The sequence below is a fragment of the Eleginops maclovinus genome, chromosome 15, assembly GCF_036324505.1.
Source record: "Eleginops maclovinus isolate JMC-PN-2008 ecotype Puerto Natales chromosome 15, JC_Emac_rtc_rv5, whole genome shotgun sequence".
NCBI lineage: Eukaryota > Metazoa > Chordata > Actinopteri > Perciformes > Eleginopidae > Eleginops > Eleginops maclovinus.
The window spans coordinates 550,648-568,319 of record NC_086363.1 but is presented as its reverse complement, the minus strand read 5'-3'; the positions used below and the strand labels follow the sequence as shown (position 1 = coordinate 568,319).

Sequence of the window (17,672 nt, the reverse complement as noted above, 5' to 3'; positions counted from 1 at the left end):
AGGACAACTGTCTCCTGGATGAGAGTCCTTCGCTGTTATACTCGTTATCACACCACTGATGGTGGCGTGATACACTTCTTGGTTTGAAGGAACAGACATGAGAGTGTGAAGCCTGGTCTTGCAAAATGGTCAGAGATGTTGGCTTCCCTATACTTCTGACTTCCTGTCAAGAGTAAAAACACAACCCTTGCATCATATTAGGAGTAGCAGTAGTCCGGCACCCCTAAGTCCACAGACCTGTAACTGGAGCTTCCACATTAACCCTGGTGAACACAGAGAGCCACAGAGCCACAGAGCTGTCTTCCTCCACACTGGGAGACCTTTTGGCTTACAACGCTTTGGGGTTAGACTAAAGCAGTAGTCCAGGAGCGAGACCATCACGTACCTCGACCCTCCAACGGTCCTGAGCCAAAGTGTTGGGTCGGTACAGGACTGGCTGATGTCTCTGGGGATGTTTCCCTGTCCCTCAGGACTCTGCCGCTCAATGCAATGTCTCTAGGTAGATGAAGGCGGCTTTGATGACCAATCAATGACCCCGGAGAGTCAAGCGATCACAGCAGACAGTATGCTGATCATGCACTCTGCAGTCCGAGACCTGTCCCCGCAGTCCATCGTCCTCCCCCCGCTACTGTAAGACACTTCCCTCTGACAAGGAGAAAGGGTTCAGTCCAGCCGTGATGTGTGAGCTTGTAGTCCAGGAGGCACTTTTTTGTTTTGGTTGCCACATGTGAGGATGCAGATGATGAAGGCCCAAGTCCACGGTGCATCCAGGGCCTGCAGAGCTTCCTTTAACCCCCCCCCCCAGCCCCCCACCCCCCACCCCACCCACACACACACACACACACACACCTCTGCTGGACCCAGAGCTGCAGGAGGGGGTTTTGCAGAAGTCCTCCAGATGAGGTGAAGCAGAGCATCTGGATTCACAGCGCCACTTCCTGTCTGTTGCCGTTGGCGGCGGCGGCGGCGATGATGGCGGCGGAGGGAGCCGTTTTCTTGATGGAGGTGAGGCGGATGTGGGAGGTGCTGTGCATGTAGCTGGCCTGGCGCTCGGGGCGGGGACTTCGCCCACATCGCAGCTGACTGGAGAGGAAGAAGAAGAAGAAGAAGAATCAATCGACATTTATTTATATAGCTCAATATCACACATTTGACTTCTGTCTCAGTGGACTTTACATCATACAAGGAAAACCTCCCATGAAACCCCAGAGTTATGGGGGGAAATGGCAGAACCTCAGGGGGGCAAAGGAGGAGGGTTAGAAGTTAAGGACGTAGACAAAGCTGCATGAGGGGATTAAAAGGTTTAGGTGTTCAGGTCGCCTAGGGATCTAAACACCTTTAATGACAAACAGCTTCCTTGAACCTCATAGATTGAACAGAACATTTTCAAACTGGATGCTCACCATGTTTTTAGACAACCTGTGCCGTGCCTACATGTCTCAGGTCACCAGAAATACACCCAGAAAGAGTGACCAGTCCTCCAGTTTGCAAACGTGCAGTTTCAAAGTTTTACATTTAAAAAATAATTTGAACAATTTCTCCTGATGCACAGAGCTGTGTCCGCAGCGGCCCCAGCGGCCCCAGCGGCCCCAGTATGAAAGACGCCTCTGCTGCTAACCCATAACAGCTCAAAGGAAGCGGAGAAAAGCCAAAGATCCATTCCTGATCCATTTGCTTACTTGATGTTTTGTCTTTCATTTCCATCAGACGTGGCTTTCTTTTGTTCCTATGCTTTGCTTCTACAAAAGAAAATGACTGAGTCTTTCAGAAAGGAAACACAAAGAAATGTAACGTATGATCGTGCATGCTTTGTTTAGCGAGAGACAGATAGATTTTGTGATTGTGGACGAAGACAAAGAGACGGTGGTGAAAAATAAATCAGTCTCTAATCTAGAAGAAGCAAAAGAGACCTGATCTGGGAAACTGTCTTTAGTCTTTATGGGTTATTTACTGCATGTGCAGGACTGGGAGATGTGTGTATCAGAGGGGGGTCTTCTAATCCCAGAAATGCGACACTGAAAATGAAAATGGGAAGTCGTCTCCCAAAGACTCCCCTGAGAAGATGGAGGCTTAACGTTTCCCCACACTGTTTTGATTTGTCATTTTGAATAATGAGGAATAAACCCAGAGACAGCTGAGTTATGGCGCCTGCTTCTCTGTTTTAATTGCGTCCCCACTCTCTGATATCTCTCCTGCTGGGAGGTGTCAGGATTAAGCGTTATCTGCCCCCTAATGAAAGCCTGTCACAGGTCCAGGAGGAAGCGTGAGGGTTTCCATCTCACGGAGCTGATAGAAAAGTTGAGTGGAAGTGGGGAGCTAAGAGACGGAGCGGTGATTACTCCATCAGGCGTCGGGGTCCATTTACGGGGAAAATGGAAGCACTCGACCTCTGCTTCCATCAATCTTTTCCTACAAATGTTCAGCCTTCCGGAAAGAGTTGTGATTAGTCTACCGTTGCAATTTACCGAGGCGGTCTGTACACTGCCGTCCGCCTCCTAAATCTGAGTTTCTGTTGAGGCAGAGCGATGCATTAGCACATTGGCTTCAGCTGTTGGATGCATAACTCAAAATCAGAGGCTCATTCATCAGCTGTTTGGCCCCCAGCTGACAACTGGTGGCTTCATGTGCTATCATTTTTAATCACAGACTTAATTAAGATCTGTATGTGTGTGTTAAAGACAGATCATCTCTCAAATGTCATTGGTTGCCAAATTATTTCAAGGTTTGTTTCAACATTTATTGGATTTCTCTTCAAAAGAGCTCTTTGGTTTAAATAGGCAATGATGAAGGAATGCAGGGTTTGTAATAAAATACAGCGTGATGCGCTGACCTCACGTCCTGTCTAAATTAGGCCCCGCCCACTTTACGGTGTAAATCCTGCATTACAATAACAGTGTCTTCACGTCTGAAAGCTGTGAGTCATATATCACACCTCAACAACAAATAGATCCAGAGCTCCGGTTCCTTCACTTCTCAAAAAAGGAGAGTAAAAGAAAGGATCAGAAATCTCAGTCTCAGTGTCAGCCTGCTGCCTGCCACTCGTCCCCCGCAGACCCACCGGACATCCATCCCCTCTTTATTCTCCGTAAGCTGTCTCTGCCGTCTGACCAGACACCTGACCCCATCTCCATATCTCTGGTCTCAGTAAACCCTTTCTGACCCACAGAGAGATTGTTTCCTGGCATCACTTTAACATTTCAGGGGAGAATGTGCATTTTGGATTGAGGGGGACGCCCCCAGAGAGAGGAGCAGAGACCCTGATACTGGTTCAGACTAAACCCTGATACTGGTTCAGACTAAACCCTGATACTGGTTCAGACTAAACCCTGATACTGGTTCAGACTAAACCCTGATACTGGTTCAGACTAAACCTTGGAATGTGTATTAATACACCGTGGGAAATAGTCCCCACTATTAAATCAGGATAATGATGGAGGCACCTTTTTGTTCACCATAGATCAAAAACACCTGCAGAAAACCATTGACTTCCAGACCAGGGGACAGGAAGCACTTAAAATGCCGGCTCATTATTGGGTTTTAGGATACCTTCCCGCACCTTTAAGGGACTTCTGACGATGGAACCTTCATAGAGTAAGCCCTCTCCTCTAAAGACTGTGTGATATATTTACAGAAACTCTGTCACTTATTCTGCTGGATATTCTGAGGAAGCTCTGATTTGACGAACCTGTTGAAGTGCCGGCGGAAGCTCTCGCTGAGCAGGTAGAGGGCGAAGGGGTTGACGCAGGACGAGGAGAAGCTGAGGACCCGGGCCAGCAGCGTGACGACCAGGTGGGCCAGAGACAGGTCCATCTGGTGGTAATGGAAGGAGCGGTACATGTAGAGCACGTGGTTGGGGAACCAGCAGAGTGCGAACAGGCCCACGAACACCAACACGATCTTAGCCAGGCGCTTCCTCGTCTCCATCTAGATACCAGGAGACAAAGAGAACAGTCAGCGGGGGTGGGGGGATGAAAGAGGCCAGTGTGGTTTCTCTAGTGCCCAGCCTCAACGCAAGGAGAGGATTTTATAGAAGTCTATGAGAAAATCTGCACACTTCTCTACCTACATTTTGCTTGAGTGACCTGGGAGTGTCGGCCATGATAAGAGCTGTTTGAGTCTCTAGATCAGGGGGTACTAACTTTGTTCACTGAGGGCCACATACAGAAAACATACCAAGGACCCCTCACTAAAGGTGAGGTATGCTGTCTTAAAAGTTATGAGTTAGCAAATTCAATCAAATGTATGTCAGTTCTTCCTGACGCTGGAATCCCACAGCTCTCCGTAGGGTCATCCAGTCTGCGGCAGCTCGTCCCGAAAGCAGGAGCCTCAGAGTGCTGATAATCAGGGGAAACATGAAGGGTCTATTACAGCGTGTTCTGGAAAGAAGTTATTGGGCTACCATTGGTTAGGAAATGCTTTGAACTTTAAATGACGGGACTGATTTGACGGCATTGCACATCATTAGAAATTAAGAGTCTAAATCAACAATTCTAAAAATGGAAACGTCTCATTCAACTTTATTGTCATTGCACAGAGTACAAGTACTAGGACAACGAAATGCGGTCTCTGCATTTGACCCATCCTAGTGTTAGGAGCAGTGGGCTGCCATTATGTACGGCGCCGGGGAGCAGTGTAGGTAACCAGTGTCTTGCTCAGGGACACCACGGTGGCACTTGGTCTTTCGGGGACTTAACTGGTGACCTTCCAGTTCCCAGGCCAAGCCCCTAGTGGAATATTAAAGGGCAGGTGTACAGTGGTGAATGTTAACCAAAGACCTCCTCACGATCCTACTTTAGCCCAGGAGACCCTGCCTCCACTGTGAAGGACTAAAGTTATTCTGTGTCTCATATAAACTACAAAATGGCTGAATATTAACGAGACTGTTCTGACTGTGATCCGATGAAGAGTCACAGTGAGTCATCCTCATTGGGATCCACATGCATTATGAGTGTGGACCGGAGGAGGGCCTCCATCAGGGTTCACTCACTCTTTGGTTAGGAGGGTTCCTCACTGTGGTTCATAAAGCCTGCATGAAGCCACAGCAGAGGAACGTTTCTGGAACAGCTTATTGTGGTTCACTTTTCTCTAAGCACTCGAGTCCTGAAGAGTTCTCCCATCATGTTTCCTACACCCTGTGACGTTTGCAGCAGATGACTCTCACGACTGCAGAATGTTGCTCTGTCATCTCTGAAAGACCTTCCCTGTTGTGCACCCCAGTGAGTTTCGGGAGACAGGGTTGATTTTAACACATCCGGACACAACATGTCTGGCGCTGGACTCGCAGAATCCCCGAGGGAGGATGTCAGGGAGGATAAAACGGCTGACCAACATGTCCAGTTTCCCACAGTGGAAGTAATGCAGGTAGAAAGCCAATAGGAATCCTCTAAACTGATCTTTCCTCTGCAGCTTCAATATCCAGAACACATGGTGTGGGACTCGTTAAAAGCAAGAACACCTGACGCAATCCACAAACACAGGCGCGTTAAAAGCTATCATTTTACACTCGTCTGAAGGGGGGAGAGGTAATCACTCTGGAGAGGGCTCCACGGGGAACAGGATGCTAAAAGCCTCCCCCCTCATGATGAAATGGGCAGAAGGGAGGAGATGGATGTGAAATCATGTTTCCATCTCGGGCATCAAAAGGAGAGCTACCTACGAGGAGTTTGACCTTGTCAGGCGGACGCTCAGAGAGAAGGTCAGTGCTGTCACTCACAGGTCGGCCACGTCTGCTCCACTGAACACTGAGGAGAGACGTCAGCAGCAGAGAGCTTCTCCGTGTTCCTGCAGACCTGCTGAGCTCCTGAAGCTGCACCGGAGCAGAGAGCAGGGGGACACACCCGGGGGGGGGGGGTGGAAACGGCCACAAAACTAGAGCTGAACTTTCTTCATGATCCTGAACGTCACCCAGCGCTCCGGTCCAAGCTGTGTGCGTCTCTCTTTAGTGTCCCCTGGTCTCCAGCTGTGTGCGTCTCTCTTTAGTGTCCCCTGGTCTCCAGCTGTGTGCGTCTCTCTTTAGTGTCCCCTGGTCTCCAGCTGTGTGCGTCTCTCTTTAGTGTCCCCTGGTCTCCAGCTGTGTGAGTCTCTCTTTAGTGTCCCCTGGTCTCCAGCTGTGTGCGTCTCTCTTTAGTGTCCCCTGGTCTCCAGCTGTGTGCATGTCCCCTGGTCTCCAGCTGTGTGCGTCTCTCTTTAGTGTCCCCTGGTCTCCAGCTGTGTGCGTCTCTCTTTAGTGTCCTCTGGTCTCCAGCTGTGTGCGTCTCTCTTTAGTGTCCCCTGGTCTCCAGCTGTGTGCTTCTCTCTTCAGTGTCCCCTGGTCTCCAGCTGTGTGCGTCTCTCTTTAGTGTCCCCTGGTCTCCAGCTGTGTGCATCTCTCTTTAGTGTCCCCTGGTCTCCAGCTGTGTGCGTCTCTCTTTAGTGTCCCCAGGTCTCCAGCTGTGTGCGTCTCTCTTTAGTGTCCTCTGGTCTCCAGCTGTGTGCGTCTCTCTTTAGTGTCCCCTGGTCTCCAGCTGTGTGCGTCTCTCTTTAGTGTCCCCTGGTCTCCAGCTGTGTGCGTCTCTCTTTAGTGTCCCCTGGTCTCCAGCTGTGTGCATCTCTCTTTAGTGTCCTCTGGTCTCCAGCTGTGTGCGTCTCTCTTTAGTGTCCTCTGGTCTCCAGCTGTGTGCGTCTCTCTTTAGTGTCCCCTGGTCTCCAGCTGTGTGCGTCTCTCTTCAGTGTCCTCTGGTCTCCAGCTGTGTGCGTCTCTCTTTAGTGTCCTCTGGTCTCCAGCTGTGTGCGTCTCTCTTGAGTGTCCCCTGGTCTCCGTTGTGTTTTAGTAGCTTTTAGTAAACGCTGCTCGTGTTTCAAGAAAATGTTGGCGACAAAAAAGAAAGATGTCCTCCCTGCTCACGCCTCTTATTGTTTGCACTGCTGGGTGGGGAACAGATTCTCATCGTTAGAGATCACCTGTCACCGCCTCGCCCTTAAAGACGACCAACGGTAAATAACAACAACTGAAAACTGCCGATCATCTCTGCGGCTGCGCTCAGATTTTCTCCCTGAAAGATTGAGGCGTTCCTCCCTAGATCCTCTCAGGCAGCTGCAGCGTCTCCAGGTGGATTATGTAGACGTGTGTGTGCATTGTCAGAGGGATGGATACACCTCGCAGGTATTCAGCACACACACCTGCAGCGGCTGCGAGTGCATTCAGGTCTCAGAGAGAGATGGGGGAAGACAAATCTCCTGCAGAGACACTGACTGTTCCTCCGTCTCACAGCAGGGAGCCTGGGAGCTTCTGCTGCCGTTTGAGACGCATCCACACCTGCGTCATATTTATACCCCGCTGACACCCAGAGGCAACACTTGTTACGCTGTGGCGTCTGCACAGGAAACACACCTGCTGCACAGCAAGCAGTATCCCATCATGCACCGCCATCAAACTTGGTTTTAACCCCCCCCCCCCCACCCCCTTTAACTCTGGAGATGATAACAAAGCTTCATCAAAGGCCTGACATTAATTAGAGACGATGAAAAGACAACAAAGACAGTCGGCTTACAAGACAGGAAATCCACAGAGGAAAATGCCTGCGATGCGTTCACTGACACTGGCATTTAGGTAATGTGGGGTTGATTTTCAGGCATGCATATTTTATATTTCTTCCAAACAGCGCTGAAGTCTGATGTCTCATCACTCATTCACTTCCAAAAAACACATTTTGTACAGTTTATCAAAGTGGATTTCTGGAGAGTGTGCTTACAGAGGAAGAGATTGATATTTATAGACGGAGGACGATCAGCTGATGGAGAAGCCGCAGAGAGGGGAACACATCAGTGGTTCAACTGAATGGCAGGGTGAAGTGTGTTCTGGGAAATGTTTTGTGGGTAATTTTCCTGGAAAGCCATGATGGGAGAGCGTGTGTGAGTGTGTGATAAGGGGCATTGTGGCACCTGTGAGTCATGAATAAATGAATGTCAGCGCACGTCGGTCTCTACACGGAGCTCAGGGACAACGAGAGGACGGCTTCTCCAGGAGCAGATTAACCACGCACTGTGACGTGAAGACCTCTGCTTACCACACAGAGCCAGTGGTCCTGGTGAAGTGGGACCTCAGTGACGTGGTGAAAGGCTGATCCGTGTTACAGCTTCCTGGACTGGTCTCTGCACCACTCATTAACTTAATGATGGGTCGTTAATTGATTGGCTCTAATCAATCTTCTTCTATTTCCAGATTACTATTGTCATATTAATCATCATAATACTAATGTGAAAGAATATTGGGAACATTTCAGTCTCCTAACACACACACACACACACACACACACACACACACACACACACACACACACACACACACACACACACACACACACACACACTTGTCCTTCTGAATCTGCAATAAGCTCCGGAGGAAATGAAAAAGTGCCGCTTTCATTCACAGACATGAATCTGAAAGGTGTCAGGACTCTTTTATCTCATTGTGCAAACACACACACACACACACACACACACACACACACACACACACACACACACACACACACACACACACACACACACTGAGTGTTGCTGGTTTTGTCTTTTTTCTTTCTTTCTCTCACGGTTTCATGAATACACATGAACTCTTGTCAGTGTTGCCTTTGTTGTTGTTAAAATACAGATGCAGATATTAAAGTGCAGATTATCCTGACTAAACACCACGGAAAACAAAGCTGGTGTTGGGCTGTAAAGGAACTACAGCAGCAGGAGAGTGTGCACAAGAGAGGAAAAGGGTGGAGATTCTAAACCCTCCCCGAAAACACCGGAACATGTTTCAATGCATCTGTTGGTTTATTCAACACAGAGATGATTCAGATCTGTCCTGGAGCGCTTCTCAGCCATCAAACAGAGAGGAAGACAAACCGTGTAGAGGAGTTTAATCTGGAAACGTGCAACAATCACAATAAACACAGAGCACAGCAGATAAATGCCAGCGTGTCTTCCCCCTCAGTTTCTCATTTCTCAGTGCACATCCTCTGGAAAGATGAGCAGGGCAGGGAGGCTCTGAGGAAGACGTGACCCGGGGCGGCTTCACAAACGTCTCCGTTCAGATGTAAGGGGAACCTCGAGGCAGGGGGCCTCTGAGGACACGTGTCCTACAGACTGGACGCTCTGACAGACCCATGCAGGGGAACATCTTCAATAACCCCTCCCTGCAGAGGGCGGCATCAGTCCCTGAGGGGGGTCAGACCATTCCTTTAAGGTGCAGACAACAACAAGGCTTTGAGGGTGCATCCTGCTACTGAGGGCTGCGCTACAGTCCAGCTAACACAGCCGTTCAACCAGCAGCTGGAGGAGCTGCATACTGCCACTGAGAACCAGAACAGCATATGGTACAAGTACTCAGGTCTGGTATTCAGTAAAAGTAGAAGTACTCAGATCTTGTACTTTAGTAAAGTAGAAGTACTCAGATCTTGTACTTGAGTAAAGTAGAAGTACTCAGGTCTGGTATTCAGTAAAAGTAGAAGTACTCAGATCTTGTACTTGAGTAAAGTAGAAGTACTCAGATCTTGTACTTGAGTAAAGTAGAAGTACTCAGATCTTGTACTTGAGTAAAGTAGAAGTACTCAGATCTTGTACTTGAGTAAAGTAGAAGTACTCAGGTCTTGTACTTGAGTAAAGTAGAAGTACTCAGGTCTTGTACTTGAGTAAAGTAGAAGTACTCAGATCTTGTACTTGAGTAAAGTAGAAGTACTCAGATCTTGTACTTGAGTAAAGTAGAAGTACTCAGGTCTTGTACTTGAGTAAAGTAGAAGTACTCAGATCTTGTACTTGAGTAAAGTAGAAGTACTCAGGTCTTGTACTTGAGTAAAGTAGAAGTACTCAGATCTTGTACTTGAGTAAAGTAGAAGTACTCAGATCTTGTACTTGAGTAAAGTAGAAGTACTCAGGTCTTGTACTTGAGTAAAGTAGAAGTACTCAGATCTTGTACTTGAGTAAAGTAGAAGTACTCAGGTCTTGTACTTGAGTAAAGTAGAAGTACTCAGATCTTGTACTTGAGTAAAGTAGAAGTACTCAGATCTTGTACTTGAGTAAAGTAGAAGTACTCAGGTCTTGTACTTGAGTAAAGTAGAAGTACTCAGGTCTTGTACTTGAGTAAGTACTCAGGTCTTGTACTTGAGTAATGTAGAAGTACTCAGGTCTTGTACTTGAGTAAAAAGTAGAAGTACTCAGATCTTGTTCTTGAGTAAAGTAGAAGTACTCAGGTCTTGTACTTGAGTAAAGTAGAAGTACTCAGATCTTGTACTTGAGTAAAGTAGAAGTACTCAGGTCTTGTACTTGAGTAAAGTAGAAGTACTCAGGTCTTGTACTTGAGTAAAGTAGAAGTACTCAGATCTTGTACTTGAGTAAAGTAGAAGTAGCAGAGTGTAGGAATACTCTGTCACAGTGAAAGTATTCTAAATGTTCCTCCAGTGAAAGTAGAAAGTACTCTCCTCTAAATGTACTTAAAGTAGCGACAGTAAAAGTAGTCATTGTCTGATTGGTCCATTTCAGAATAATATCTCTGATATGTTTTATAATGATTGATCATTAAGGTGTTCTCAGAGCTGGTGCTGAGCATCCTGACCCAGCTGCTGTGTTTCTGCAGAGTGATGCAGGCTTCATGGCTGCCTGCCAGCCTCCTGCAGCTGCCTCACTGACAGACCACAGACACTGACAGCAGGTTTCCGGCACTTTCTGTCACTCTCCTGTTCCTGAGTCCTGCAGCTGTCAGTCAGCCGTCACACGAAGAATCCAGAGCACAAGCTGACAGGAGGTTTTCCACACAGACACGACTTTCTCAAACTGTCACCAACCCGGCCCCGACCATCAGGAGGAAACATTAAATATAATGACCCTCTTTCCCAACAGTATGTCACAGGTCTCAGATTTATACAGAACCTGTCTCTGATTGGCTGAAACACCAAACAGACCATAGCCCCCTCTGTTTCAGCCCTGTTCCTAAAGAGCTGATTCTGTGTCTGTAGCTTTAAATGCTAATGAGCTGCTGCTGGCCGCGCCCCTCTGAGAGCTCTCTTCTAGTATTTAATTAATAGTGCACATCTGTTCTCCTCACACCAGAGAACAGACACAAGTTCATTGCTTTTTAAAATATGTATATATTATTATAGTAATCCAAACCTGTAAATAAAAGAAAGAGTAAAACGGTTCGAAATTATTTTGGAAAGTATGTGAACATTTGGTTTTTCAAACTAAATCATTTTCAACAAACATTTATGAAAAACAATATCAAACACCAAAATATATCCACAACATTTGCATTCAGCTCTTAGCGGTTCATACAAATACAAACCTGAACGTGATTAGAAGAGGGCGCCTTTCAAAAGCCACTTAATACCAAAACAGCTACGATCAATACTATCTTTCTCTGATCGATGAGGAGCTCTGGTGTGTGTTCATCTCTGATAGCATCTCCGCCCCCCCCCATGAAGAGGAACACAGATTTAGATCTAATGAGATGATTGAGATTGCAGACTATTGGATGGAGATGCAGGGGGGCAGATTAATGTGATCCAGTGCATCTCTATCAGATCTCCTTGGTATTACTGATAATTATCAAAAGGGCTTTTCAAAATAAAAGAGTAAGCACAAAGTAGAAGTGACAGGCCCTTTTCTACGCCTCTCATTGGTATATTTCCAGCCATGCCCTAGCGACCCCTTCTATTGATGCTTATGGAACAGATGTATTATCTGCAGTCTGAAACTACCGTCCCTGCTCCAGGCCCTGATCAGAGAGCTCCACGCCTCAGCGAGGGCTCTGATGATTCACTGTTTGCTAGTCAGCGAGTCTCCATTAACCCCGAGATGTTGGAGGGCATCCTCTCCGCAGAGTTTCAGACCTGCAGAGGGGTCCTGTTTGTTTAGGCTGAGAGGACTGTAATGCAGGATTTATGAGTTTTCAGGATGACAGCTTCGGTTAATGGGCTCCACAGAGGATGAGGAATGGAAAGCATGTGATATTATAATAACAAGTGAAGCAGGTAATAAAGCCTCTCTAACGGTCAATGTGAGAACTCTTCCTGACTCTTTTCAGGAGAGTCATTGTTAACAAGTCCAAGTCCAGTCTGAATTCGCCTTAAATGACTAGTCTTTTAAAATAAGTTTAAATCACAAGTATTGAACCCGTGGAGATCAAGTTCAAAGGGTTACATAAGCGAGTCTTTAAAAACCTCCAAGACAGAGTATCTCCAGGGAGTGTTAAAGGGGTCCTTTCTATGTCCCCGCTCCTGTAGGTGGTCAGCAAAAGGCTAAATTCCCCGTGTTCCCTCCATAGGGACATTAAAGCATGGAAACATGTCACAGATGGGCCACTAAATACTAACATCAACCTGAATATGAGCACAGTATGTCTCTTTAAATGCATAAGGCTTAAACCACAACCATGCGGAGTTCCTCAGGGTGCTGTTCTCGGACCATTGAACTTTTTCATTTCCGTCAAAGAATCTCCAAATGCCCCTGACAGAATAAAACGGATCATCACAACATGTGGTAGCAGTAGTTCTAGTCTGGGGCAAAACAAAAGGCTTAAAGTGAGTAAGCTGCTTAACATCGGAACCCTTCACAGTCGAGCCGCTGAGTGCTCGTGAACCTGCAGGATATGTCCTCTCTGAAGTCAAACCTTTTGTCTTTTGAAAAAGTTCTGCATCCCAGACAGCTCTGAACTTGCACCCAGAAACAGTTCCAGGCTTTTCCTCCGCCCTGCATTTATATATCTATTGATCCGGGCGTCCCCCCCTCAGCCTCTCACCTGTCTCTTGGTGTGCTCGCTGATCTCCCCCGGCATGTCGTGCGCGCTCTTGATGAGCGTGCGGGCGATGTGGTAGTAGTACACGGAGATGACGGTCAGAGGAACCAGGAAGTACACCAGGAAGATCATCACCGAGTGGATCTTGGGATGCATCTGATTGGACAGCGGGTACGGCACGCAGTTCACAAAGGTCACGTTAGTCAGGTCCCTGTGACCCTGAGGGGGGGAGGAAGCGAGAGGAGAGGCTGTAAGATAGCAACAGGTTAAGGCGGCATCAGCTGATTCCTCACCGTCTATAAATGCTACCTATCCTACCTCTTCCCCTACCCCGTGTTAACCTATTTATCGGGGTCCGTAGGGGGATGAACTGTGCGAGCGGGGTGAGGTTAGCTGTGGATAATCAATGAGAGGAAGCATAGGAGAGGAGGACACAGGTAGAGACGTGTGAGAGGAGATCAGAGGGAAGGGAGGAGAGGACAGTCAGGAGGAATCACAACACATGAGTGACGATCAGAAAGCAGATTCAGAGTCCAGTGGGAGCTGCTGTCCGTCGTAAATCTGAGAGAGAATCAGTTTATCGCTGTCGGGGGGAGATAGGACAGAGACCCCCGCTGAGACCGGGTTGAGCCTTCAACAGGAAGTGATGAACGGCTAACGTTCAGACTAAATCAAACAGGGTCAGGATCTCATTCTGGGGCCAAATCCAGCCGGGGATAGTTTCTAATCGACCCCTCGATGACACTTCTCATATCGGTCGACCATCCTCTATTTCAGCTCATAGTTAATATGTCAACTGTCCCGTACGGTGATTATGAAACAAAGTGCAAACAGAAGTCCCCAGGATTTATCTGGCTGAAACGCCTCCTTTGGACTGCTTTGTTTACTTCCTGAACATAGTGACATCATTATGTAACACTTGTGCTTCTATTAGCCAGCGCTCCAATACATTGTACGTGATAGGCTAAGGGGCGGGACATCTCTAAACCAAATCACAACAGAGCCGGCCAGCTAACCAATCAGAGCAGACTGGGCTCTGGTTTCAGACAGAGGGTGAAAAGAGGAGCTGCAGCACAGGCAGTACGAGACATTAAAGCACGGAGACATGTCCCAGTAGAGACACAGAGCATGGAGACATGTCCCAGTAGAGACACAGAGCATGGAGACATGTCCCAGTAGAGACACAGAGCATGGAGACATGTCCCAGTAGAGACACAGAGCATGGAGACATGTCCCAGTAGAGACACAGAGCATGGAGACATGTCCCAGTAGAGACACAGAGCATGGAGACATGTCCCAGTAGAGACACTACATACTCATATGAAGGCTGCATAATATTGCCATTTTAATAGGCAGCTATAAACAGACGTCAGCCCTTTTCTGGGATGAGTTTGAATGACTTATTTAATGTCACATTGGACAAAAGGAACATCTTAAATAAATATAACTAATCCAACATTAAGATATAGGGACAGAATAGCGAACCCTTAGGATGTGAGAGAGAGAGTTAGCTGCTTGCTCTAAAGCTACCAGTGGTGTCTCCTGTGTGGTACCTGCATGGTGACGACTTGGGAGAAGATGGCTTCAGGAACAGCCAGCAGGACGGACAGCAGCCAGATGGAGACGGCCTTCAGACACGTCCAGAAGACAGCGCTGGATGTCTGGATGTCCATCGGATTCACGATCGCCTTGTACCTGACGGAGACCAAGAGCAAACATCCATTAAGGCCCTGTTACCACTTCCTGTAAGCTGGAATGTCAATGGGTTTCTGAATGGGTTTTTGGTTGTCTGGTGATGTTCTACAACAACAAATACGTCTGAATGCGACGACTAAACGTCATCAAGCCCAACATTAGCCGCCTTTAGCTTAGCGGTGGTGACCTGAAGTCATGTGACCGTGCTGTAGTTCCTTTATAGCCCAACATTAGCCGCCTTTAGCTTAGCGGTGGTGACCTGAAGTCATGTGACCGTGCTGTAGTTCCTTTATAGCCCAACATTAGCCTCCTTTAGCTTAGCGGTGGAGACGTGAAGTCATGTGACCGTGCTGTAGTTCATTTATAGCCCAACATTAGCCTCCTTTAGCTTAGCGGTGGTGACCTGAAGTCATGTGACCGTGCTGTAGTTCCTTTATAGCCCAACATTAGCCTCCTTTAGCTTAGCGGTGGAGACGTGAAGTCATGTGACCGTGCTGTAGTTCCTTTATAGCCCAACATTAGCCTCCTTTAGCTTAGCGGTGGAGACGTGGAGTCATGTGACCGTGCTGTAGTTCCTTTATAGCCCAACATTAGCCTCCTTTAGCTTAGCGGTGGAGACATGAAGTCATGTGACCGTGCTGTAGTTCCTTTATAGCCCAACATTAGCCGCCTTTAGCTTAGCGGTGGAGACGTGAAGTCACGTGACCGTGCTGTAGTTCCTCTATAGCCCAACATTAGCTCTTTACTTCAGAAATCATGACGTGGTGTTAATATCTGCACATTTTTCTGCTGAACTAAACGTTTGTTTGACTCAGATATTATTTTCAGACACAATCCAAAATCACACAGAGGAATTGAACCAGGGAGATGTTGCCTTCAGGGTCCAACACAGAAATAGGACATCCCAGCAGCTCTGCACTGTATGAGTTCTGTATGACGCTATTTTCATCCCTGTCTGTGTAGCCCAGAGTTTATATGTGATTACAGAGACTGAGAAGCCTGTTAGAGCAGATCGGCTCACGGTCGAGTGTTGGGCCTTATCTCTGTGAGGATCCGTCTCCTCGCTCTATGGCGGTCAGATTAAAGCAGTGAAGCACGAAGTGAGCGTCTCCTGCTGAGGCACATGGGGAAGAAACCACAAAAAGAAAGGAGCACAGATAAAGGGTCAACAATGGTGCTCTTAAACATAATACTACTGGTTTTATCTTTGCTTTTAGAGTTATTATATACTGCACAGGGTGTGTATAAGTCCTGTTGAATCAAAGTGGCAGGATGATGAACTGTGTTTGTGTGACCGTCTCCAGCTGGACCTTGTTTTTCCTCCAGATTTCCCTCTGATTACTCGTCTCTAAACAAGAATTCTTCCCTTCCTGCTCGGTTTTGCTCTCCGGGTCACAGTGGCGTCCCCCTCACTCATAAATCTTCCATTTCGGTGCTGCATTACACCTCATGCTGAGGTGAGTTATTGATTATTAATGTCAGCTAGGAGAGAGACAGCTTGTCCCCAGGCTGTAAATATTGCCGCAGAGAGTCCGTGATGCTGGTGAGATGAACCTGTGGGCTCGCCCGGAGCAGGAGCATGAGCAACAGGAGGCAACAGGAGTGTTTCCATGTGGAGGGAACACAGAGGGTAAGCAAAAGGGAGGCCAGTGTGTGAGAGTAAACACATCAAACCGGGGAAAGCACTTCTTTAGGAGCCGGATATCTATGCGAGACACTGAGCCTCTTCCAGCTTCCTCTTTCCACACCTATTACGAAGGTTTCATTGCAATGGGGACGCCGAGTTAACTTCAGAATGATTCATTAAAAACCTGAATTAAGAAGCTTTGGTTAGTCCGTACGCATGACGGCTAGCAAGACGCTTTCTGAGGGGAGTCTGGTTACATCAGGGCTGAGAAAGAGAAGAAGAAGCTGGAAAAATAAGCTCCCTGGAACACAGTGTAGTGCTTTACAACCTGAAGAGATGAACTCCAGTAAACTCCACAGCCGCTATCATCAGTCCAGATGTTCACAGCGCGCTGCAGCCCGGCACACAAACCTAACGGGTGCGTCACTTCCATCCAGAGACCTCAGCACACTCCAGTCTGTTTAAAGAGGCCCCTTTCTGCTGGAGTGGGCTCTCTAGGGTTCTGTGCATGTACGTTAAAGTAGAGGCACTACATACTCATCTAAAGCTGAAACTGTGCAGAATAAGTTGGAAACTATGGGCAGAATGAGTCGAGTGCTTGTTTTCATTGGAGCGTACAGTATCACCGAACACCTGTTTTAGCAGGATGATACTCAGTCACACTGAAGTAGAGAAGTTAAGTAGCTTCGACTTCGCAGACGCTTAGTATTTCAGTTTGTTCTGCACGCCTTTAGCTTGTCAATGTGCACTGATATTCTTACTACCCAACACACACACTACAATCTTCTGTGTTGTCGTGTGTGTGAGGAACGGTAGGTTACCATAGAGAGCCCAGGAGGAACATTATTATCTCTACTGAGGACAATTTACCTTCCAACAAATAACCAATCCGTCCAATCCAAATGATCCAGAGTCCATGAAATCTTCAAAATTGACCCAAAATCCGCCCACGGAGAGAACAGATAGGGCCACTTTCTGGGTAAAACTGCCGTGTTTGATCCTGAAAAAGTCAGGAATGGATTCAGCGTCCTCAGTGTTGCTGTAGGTAATATTGAAAGTCAGTAATGAGACGTACAGCCAACAGTGAGATCTGTCACCAATCCCCTCCTTAGAAACAGATCAATTAACTCTCCTCAGATATATCAACGTTATAATTAAGTGTGTGTGTGTGTGTGTGTGTGTGTGTGTGTGTGTGTGTGTGTGTGTGTGTGTGTGTCTGTCTGTCTGTCTGTCTGTCTGTCTGTCTGTCTGTCTGTCTGTCTGTCTGTCTGTCTGTCTGTCTGTCTGTCTGTCTGTCTGTCTGTCTGTCTGTCTGTCTGTCTGTCTGTCTCACAGCACGGAGCATAATTTCACTTTTTCTCTAAAATATTTTTTTACCTTTTTATTCAAATAGATTTTTCCTAAGAATTCCAACTTTCTCTTGGAATGTCCCAACAATCATATCATTGTTCTGAATAACTTTTTGCTTTCTTATTTCATGATCAAATGGAGCTAAACCCCAATTCTTCCCTGTGAACAACAGAGTGTCCACCTTATTGTTCGTGCTGAATCCGGAGCTCCTTCACTCGCAGCGCTGACTGCTCCATGCTGCCATCC

General features: G+C 47.3%; 1 protein-coding gene across 1 annotated transcript in view; it reads right to left on the bottom strand.

Annotated features, from left to right (window-relative positions):
• Positions 1-874: 874 nt before the first annotated feature.
• The window catches only part of nmbr (neuromedin B receptor), a 24,677-nt gene continuing 7,879 nt past the window's right edge, over positions 875-17,672 (bottom strand). The window contains exons 2-5 of the mRNA XM_063902130.1: positions 14,308-14,449; positions 12,758-12,973; positions 3,686-3,924; positions 875-1,083 (exon numbers count right to left, since the gene is read on the bottom strand). Of these exons, the coding sequence (XP_063758200.1) occupies positions 924-1,083; positions 3,686-3,924; positions 12,758-12,973; positions 14,308-14,449 (757 nt within the window). The 3' untranslated portion in view covers positions 875-923. The remainder of the gene's footprint in view (positions 1,084-3,685; positions 3,925-12,757; positions 12,974-14,307; positions 14,450-17,672) is intronic.